The sequence below is a fragment of the Motacilla alba genome, chromosome 3 (assembly GCF_015832195.1).
Source record: "Motacilla alba alba isolate MOTALB_02 chromosome 3, Motacilla_alba_V1.0_pri, whole genome shotgun sequence".
Classification (NCBI taxonomy): domain Eukaryota; kingdom Metazoa; phylum Chordata; class Aves; order Passeriformes; family Motacillidae; genus Motacilla; species Motacilla alba.
The window spans coordinates 109,211,335-109,218,367 of NC_052018.1; the positions used below are offsets into that span (position 1 = coordinate 109,211,335).

The following is a 7,033-nucleotide window of genomic DNA, read 5'->3' on the forward strand; positions in this document are numbered from 1 at the left end:
GCTCGATCCCCCAGAGGAGACAGATCCATCTTGGGAAGTCTCTTTCCCCGAGACAAGGAGTGGGAATGGTTTTAGTGGGTGCAGCTCAGCAGGTTGTAAGGGAGTACGGATTCCCAGGGGAAAGGATGCTCAGGGATGAGGATTCCCAGGGTGAGGATTCCTTGGGGGAAAGGATGCTCAGGGATGAGGATTCCCAGGGTGAGGATTCCTTGGGGGGTAGGATGCTCCAGGCTGAAAATGCTCAGGGATGAGGATGCTCCAGTGGGAATGAGCCCCCTGCTATCAGCCAGCCCCTCCCAAACAAAACGAAGCAGGAAAATAAAACCATGGATAACATGTTCTTGCCCTCCCAGACCCCAATTCCCCTTGGACTGCTCCTAGTGGGCATTCCCCCCATCCACACATCCATCAGGAGCTTCACTCCAGTGACATCCTTTACATCATCCTTTACATCATCCTTTAATGGTACTAAATCCAGTGGGATGAGGGAACATGCAGAACATGCACAAGCAGGAGGGTGAATCCCCCCGGGAAAAGCTGAATCCCAGCTCTTCCCAGCATTCCTATGCCATGACGGAGGCTCTGACTGATGGGGCAGGGAATATTCCCACCTCCACATGCAGCTGAAGCTCTGCTGTGAAGAGGATCCATGGGGGATCCCCATTTGAGAGGTTTAAGGAGCAGGGAGAGCCCTGGAATTCCTCCTTTGCCCCGCTTGCCAAGGAGGGCACCCAGGTGGATGTTCATGGAGTGTTCCAGCCCTGATCAATCCCAGGGGATTGAGGCACCAGACCTCAATCCCTACAGGCTGCCAGGGGGATTCTCAGCATGCAAAGGGAAGTGGAAGTGTGTTTTTAGGGAGCAGGACTGGATGCAACAAGGGAGGGGAGCAGGAAAGGCCACGAGCCTCCCTCTTCCCACACACCCGGCTTCACTGCTTCCTAAAGGAAAAAATGGGAATTCGAAGGAAATCAAGGCTGTGGTTTACATCTGCTGCTGCAGGACATCATCTCTCTGGAGCCGGGATGAGGATGGGGCTTCCCACTGCTTGCCCACCTCATTTGGTGGTGCAAATCCACCTAGACAGGTGTAAATCCACGTGGGAAGAAGAACTTTGGGACAGAAGGTGGGGGCCGGATGGCTGCAGAGCATCTCCATCCCGGACTTCCCCTGGGGAGCCGCGGGATGCCGAGCAGGGAGCAGGAGCCCCCCCCCCTAGAACTCGTAAGGCGAGACAAAGAGAGTGATTTTGGACAGGTGCTTGGCCTGGAACACCCGATCCAGGTACTCGGCCATGTCCACGTCCACGTGGATGGTGCGGGGCCCCTGCAGGCTCTGCACCAGCAGCAGCTCCCCGGTGTGCCGGTCCGAGCGCTGCACCACGAAGTGCCCGCGGTTGTTGCCGCCCGCGATGCCGAAGCGGAGGCTGTCGGGGCCCGGCCGGCCGGGAGCCGCCGCCGTGGCCATGCGGAACAGCGGCGCCGGCGTCTGCAGCTTGGAGGGAAGAGGGAGGTAATGGAAGGAGATGGTTTTGGGGGCCTGGTGGCACGAGCGGCTCTCCATGGGGCACGGGTTGCGCTCGCACTGGCTGCAGAAAGAAAAGCAATGGGAGGGGTTTTTTTGGCAATGCGGCCTCCGTGCCCCCTCCCCTGCCTCGTTGGATCCGTAGGGATGCCCTGCCGTGGATTTTGTGGCCCTCACTTACAAGGGGGAGGTTTTGACGTAGGAGACGTTGCCGGCGGCCGGGGGACACTGCGGGGTGACGCACTGGAATCCCCCCCCGGTGTTGATGCAGGTGCTCCCGCTTGTGCAGTTATCCTGGGACAGGGAGCACTCGTCAATATCTGGAAAACAGGGGCGGGAAGCAGCGTCAGGGCCTGGAAGCCTCCAGCTGAGCTCACCTTTCCATCAGAAAATAGGCAAAACCACCTTGAAACTGGTTAAACACGATCCAAAAAATACGGGAGCATCCCGGAATTCCATCTCCTCTCCCCAGGCTCTGCCCCAGGCCAGCATGGGTTAAGAGCAGGCCTCTGCCAGCAGGAAGGCGGCTGCTTTTCCAAACTTTCTGCTTGATTGTTTGGAAACACCGTCCCTTTTTATTTACCAAACACCCGTGGGATGCCTGGCAGGAGATGGAATGCAGAGGATTTGCTGGGAGCATTAGTGAGATGCCATGGAACACAGGAAAATCAGGGAGGAATGGGAAAATAGGGATTTTCTCACCCTGAACTGCAGCAATCAACACCTCAGGGCACAAAAAATTCCCCGTTTTTCAGGAGGCTTTCAGCAGTTTTGGCCTCCCACCATTCCCACCCGCTGCCTTCCACCTGCACCCCAATTCCCTTGGATTGGGGGAGATGCCGCCACTCTCTGAACTGATCATGGAATTCTGGAGGTTTAACAGGTCTGCTTTTGGTTCTTCCCAGGAATTCCCTGCTCCAGGAACATCCCTGCATCCATTGTGGGGTCGTCTTCAAGGAGGTGCAGACCCAAAGTGTGGGTTCTTCATCCAGAGAGGTAAAGGAGAGGGGAGAGGGAAAGGAAGAGGAGGAGAGGGAGAGGTGTAGCCATGCTTCCAGAAAAGCATTTTATTTTCATTTTTAGGGATTCTTTCGAAGCACTCTGGTGGAGTTTTCCCTTCCCCAGCACAACCCTGGGATTCATTTCCCCACCCAGCTCCACATCCAGCTGGAGCTCCTGCCAATCCAAACATCCTCCATCTGCTGCCATCCTGCAAAGCATCGCTCCATCACCCCCCTCCCCTCTACACCAGCCTTTCCCTTGGATATGGAGAAAAAAATTGGGGGAAAATGGCACAGCACGTGGGACCAAGTGGATTCCAGCCTCCTCACCTTCGCAGCTCTTGCCGTCGCCCAGCAGGACGTATCCAGCGGGGCAGGAGCAGCGGAAGGAGCCGGGAATGTTGACACAGGCGTGGGCACAGAGCCGGGGTCCCCCTTGCTGCTGGTACACCTCGCACTCGTTGAGGTCTGCGGAGACAGGGATTCACCGAGATCTCGCTCCAGCCTCCCGGGAAAACCCAGGGGTGGAGGAGCGGGCGTGAGGTGGGGTGGGAACGGGCTGATGGCAGATTCCAGGGAATGTGGGCAGATTCCCGGGAACGGGAGCAGCAGCTCGAGGGCTGTGAGCAGCGGTGTCCCGCAGAGGGCGACACTGGGCCCGGTTTGAACTCGGCCATCCATGGCTGGGATGAAGGGCTTGGAGCCTCCTGGAGGAGCAGCCGATCCCTCACTCCCTCACTGGAGATACTCCAGGACCAGCTGGCCACAATCCCGTGTGCTCTGGGATGGTGGGGCTGAGCCACTGTGGTCCCTCCCGATGTGACTCCGTGGGCCTGTGAGGGGACCGGGCACCGAGGCAGCCCCGCAGCCCTCCCGTATCCCGGCTCACCCTGGCAGATCCCGTTGGAAGCCGTGCCGCTCATGTGGAAGCCGGGATCGCAGCTGCACTGCTGGGTCTGGGCGATCTGGGCACAGCGGGGCTGCCGGCTGAAGGCCGGGTCATCCGTCACGCTCCAGGTGAGAGGAGCTGCGGGAAAACGGCGGGATGGGGAGTCGGGATGAGGGGAGGGATGAAATGCTCCCATTTCTCCCCCAGGAAGGGTCACCCACCCGTCTGAGCCTGGTACTGGCAGGTGGTTCCGGTCCACTGCGGGGGACAGAGGCATTTGAAGTGGTTGAGACCCTCCAGGCACGTCCCGCCGTTCTGGCAGGGGCTGCTTGAGCACTCTCTGATCTCTGCGGGAAAAGCAGGCACGTTCCATGTTATCTCCTTTTGGGAAGCAAGGCTCGGGAATGCCGCACACACCGGGATGCTTTGGTACCCTACAGCAGGCGCGTCATAGCCAGGATACCATTTCCCCTCATCACTCCTGCTGAGCTGCTCCAGCTGCAATTCCCAGTTTTCCTTAAGACAGAGAAATCCCAAAACCATGGGAGCTGCGGCATCCCTGGAACTTTGGGGGGGGTAGCTGCGATCCCTGCCTACTTTGAGCACCCCGACATCCCCCCGTGTTTATATAAATCCACTTTTCCAAAGGACATTCCAGGGCAGGCAATGAGCAGTACCTGCACAACGGGCCTCCTGCCCTGTCCAGCTGCCGTTGGCCTGGCATATCCGTGTGCTGGAGCCCAGGAGCTGGAATCCTGGATCACAGGCAAAGTGAACCTCGTGATCCACCAAATATTTGGTGCCGAACTTCCTCCCATCTGCAGGGGCTTGGAGGGCAGGACAGGCGGCTGCGAGACCATGGAAAGGGGATGAGTTTGGAGGGGGCCCTATCCTTCCAGGCCACCCTTTACCTGCTATTTCCCTGGAATGCTGTCCCAGGGACTCACCGGCGGGCGGCTCCGGGGCGGCCTTGGCCAGGGAGGCATGGATGGTGCTCAGGCGGCTCCTCACGGCGCGCAGCCCTTCGGAGAACCGCGTCTCCTGCCCCTTCAGCAGCTGCTGCATCTGCCGGATGGCAGCCAGGAGCTGCTGCCTGCTGAGGCAGCTCTGCGGGAACAGGGATAGGGACAGGGATGGGGACCTCCCTGCACTGCCATTCCTCCCAGGAGCCAACCTGTTGCCCGTGGGAGGAGGCTGGCGCGAGAGCTCCGCAGCGTCCGATGTTCCCTGAGCGCCCTGACTTTGTATTTTTCCCCGCATTTACCCAGATCCAGGAATTTTTTCCACCTAGGCCTGCGCTCCAGGCAGGGCTGGGATCGCTTTGTGGGAGAGATGCTATAACTCATGTTTCATCCTGCAGGAGCTCCAGCCCTGTCCCACTTCCACATGACAAAAGAAGAGGAAAACAGCTGTCTTGTGAGCTCTGCCGGGGCCAGGAACGCTGGTGGGACTCCTGCCTGCAAAGCGATCGCTCCCACGGGACTGACTCATGCCGGAGACGGGCACCGTTATTATGGGATTCCTGTGGAATTGACTTGAAACCGAGGAAAAAGAGCAAAGCTGTTCCCAGAGCTCAGAAATCTGGGGAGCGCAGTGAGGAGAGAGCACACAGGGACTGGGCTGGGGGCTATGGAATTCCGGGAAAGCGAGCGGAGGTGGTGGGCTCTGTCCCACCTGGTCGAAGGGATTTCTTCCCCCCTTTCCATAACCGCGCTGTGGAATGATTCCCGTTTCCAAAGAGCTGCTGCGGGTTGAGAGAGGACAAACACAGAAGCCCCAGCAATGCGCTCGGTGTCCTCTGCTTCCCCGGGAGCAGGTTCGGGGGTCCCGGGCTGCCGGGGGGGATGAGCCGGGCTGTGCTGGCAGCTCTGGAATACCCCGAGCCCAGAGGAAGGGAGGCAAAAGCAAATAGATGCTGGCGCGTCGCTGGCTTTAATAAACAGCTCTTTGTTAGGGCTGGGTTTAACTCCGTGAGCCAGCGCGAGCTCCGGCGGGATGCTGAGCCATCGCAAAGCTGGAAAATCCCCCACGAAAGCCCCAGACGGGGATTCTTTGCTCCCGGTGTGCTCGGGGGCGGCTTCAGGTGTGGGGTAAGAAGGGCGAAAAGTGCCCAAAAGCAGCCGCGCACGCCTTGAGCGCGGCTCGTGTGCGGTTTAAGCGCGGGTTGGGGCTTTGCCCACCTGTTTGCCGGGGCGGGAGCGCGGGCAGCGCTGTCGGGGCGCACGGCAGCGAGCGGGAAGCGGAGAGGAGCCCCGCGGCCCACCCAAAGCCCCTCCCGGGGTCCCGGTCCCCCCTCACCTGGGCGGCCGGCGCGGCCGGGAGCGGCAGCAGCAGCGGCAGCAGCAGCAGCAGCGGCGGCGGGAGGCGGCCCCGCGCCCCCCGCGGCCCCGCCATGGTGCGGTGCGGCCCCGCCGCTCTCCGGGACCGGCTGCCCCGCGCTCTCCCCGCCCCGCCCGCGCCGCCCCCGCGCTGCCCCGTGCAGGGGACGCGGCGCTTCCCCGCCCCGGCGCCGGGCCGGCCCCGCGCATCCCCCGGGACACCGGCCGGGCTCTGCGGGCATCCATCCCCCGGGACACCGGCCGGGCTCTGCGGGCATCCATCCCCCGGGACACCGGCCGGGCTCTGCGGGCATCCATCCCCCGGGACACCGGCCGGGCTCTGCGGGCATCCATCCCCCGGGACACCGGCCGGGCGCTGCGGGCATCCATCCCCCGGGACACCGGCCGGGCGCTGTGGGTATCCATCCCCCGGGACACCGGCCGGGCTCTGCGGGCATCCATCCCCCGGGACACCGGCCGGGCTCTGCGGGCATCCATCCCCCGGGACACCGGCGGGGCGCTGTGGGCATCCATCGCCAGCGGTTGGGGTGCGGGAGGGTGGCTTTTCCCCCAGCAAAGCTGTTTCTGGTGCTGCCGGGACGAGCGGGCACCGTGCAGGAGCCCCTGTCAGCCCCCCCGCTCCGGCGGGGCCGGGACCACCCGCGCCGGGCAGGGAAACCCTTTCCCAGCCCTGCACCCCCTCCTCAGCTCGGTACCCCGTTTTCCAGCTGCTGCACCCCATCTCAGCCACTGCGTCCCTTTCCCCAGTCCCAAAATGCCTTCCTCAGCTCCTGCAACCCCCCGCCCCCAGTTCGGTACCCCCTTCTCCACTTCCTGCGCCCCCTCCCCAGCCCAGTCCCCCCATTCCCAGCCCGGCTTCCCCCAGGGAAAGGCAAGAGGTGGTGGGTGCAGTTCTGGTTGCTGCCGAGCAGCCTCAGCTATGAAAGCAGCAGAATTCCCCCCAAAAGGAGAAGAGGCAGCAGGGAAGGGTCAGGCCATGTCTGGGGGGGCTCCAGCCCTCCTGGGACCCCCTTAGGCTCCTGTTTCCCTGGTGTTGTAGCAGGAGCGATGGTTCCTCAGCACGTGGATGGGATGGATGGAAACCCGTCAGGGAGAAGGGAATGTGGGAGCACCCGCTGTTCCCATTGGGGCTCCCATTGCTGTTTTCCATGGGGATCTCTTGCAGTGTGAAATCCCCTAGCAGGCTGTAGAGCTGGAGCACTCGTCATCCAGGGGGATGCCCATCCCACAAACCTTAACACGTGATGGAAAAGGGGGAAAACACCAGGCCCTGCAAGGCC

General features: G+C 61.7%; 1 protein-coding gene across 2 annotated transcripts; it reads right to left on the reverse strand.

Moving 5' to 3' along the window:
- Positions 1–439: 439 nt before the first annotated feature.
- On the reverse strand, positions 440–6,005 carry FBLN7 (fibulin 7). 2 transcript variants are annotated; one of them, XM_038131459.1, is made up of 8 exons: positions 5,713–6,005; positions 4,362–4,521; positions 4,092–4,262; positions 3,636–3,761; positions 3,415–3,552; positions 2,856–2,993; positions 1,706–1,844; positions 440–1,588 (listed from the first exon to the last, which is right to left on the reverse strand). In XM_038131459.1, the coding sequence occupies exons 1-8, from the start codon at positions 5,806–5,808 to the stop codon at positions 1,216–1,218; spliced, it is 1,341 nt and encodes a 446-aa protein (XP_037987387.1). In that variant the 5' UTR covers positions 5,809–6,005; the 3' UTR covers positions 440–1,215. The 2 variants fall into 2 exon arrangements, with proteins under 2 accessions (XP_037987387.1, XP_037987386.1); XM_038131458.1 differs by having other exon boundaries at positions 4,362–5,853.
- Positions 6,006–7,033: the final 1,028 nt, after the last annotated feature.

Bases quoted from the DNA above. Each gene is read 5' to 3' on its own strand.
- FBLN7 (XM_038131458.1), bottom strand. From the start codon at position 4,674: ATGCGGGGAAAAATACAAAGTCAGGGCGCTCAGGGAACATCGGACGCT. The intron at 3,553-3,635 runs GTGGGTGACCCT...GTTTTCCCGCAG, and splicing joins CCAGTACCAGGCTCAGACGG to CTCCTCTCACCTGGAGCGTG. The intron at 1,845-2,855 runs GTGAGGAGGCTG...CCTGTTTTCCAG, and splicing joins CGACGGCAAGAGCTGCGAAG to ATATTGACGAGTGCTCCCTG.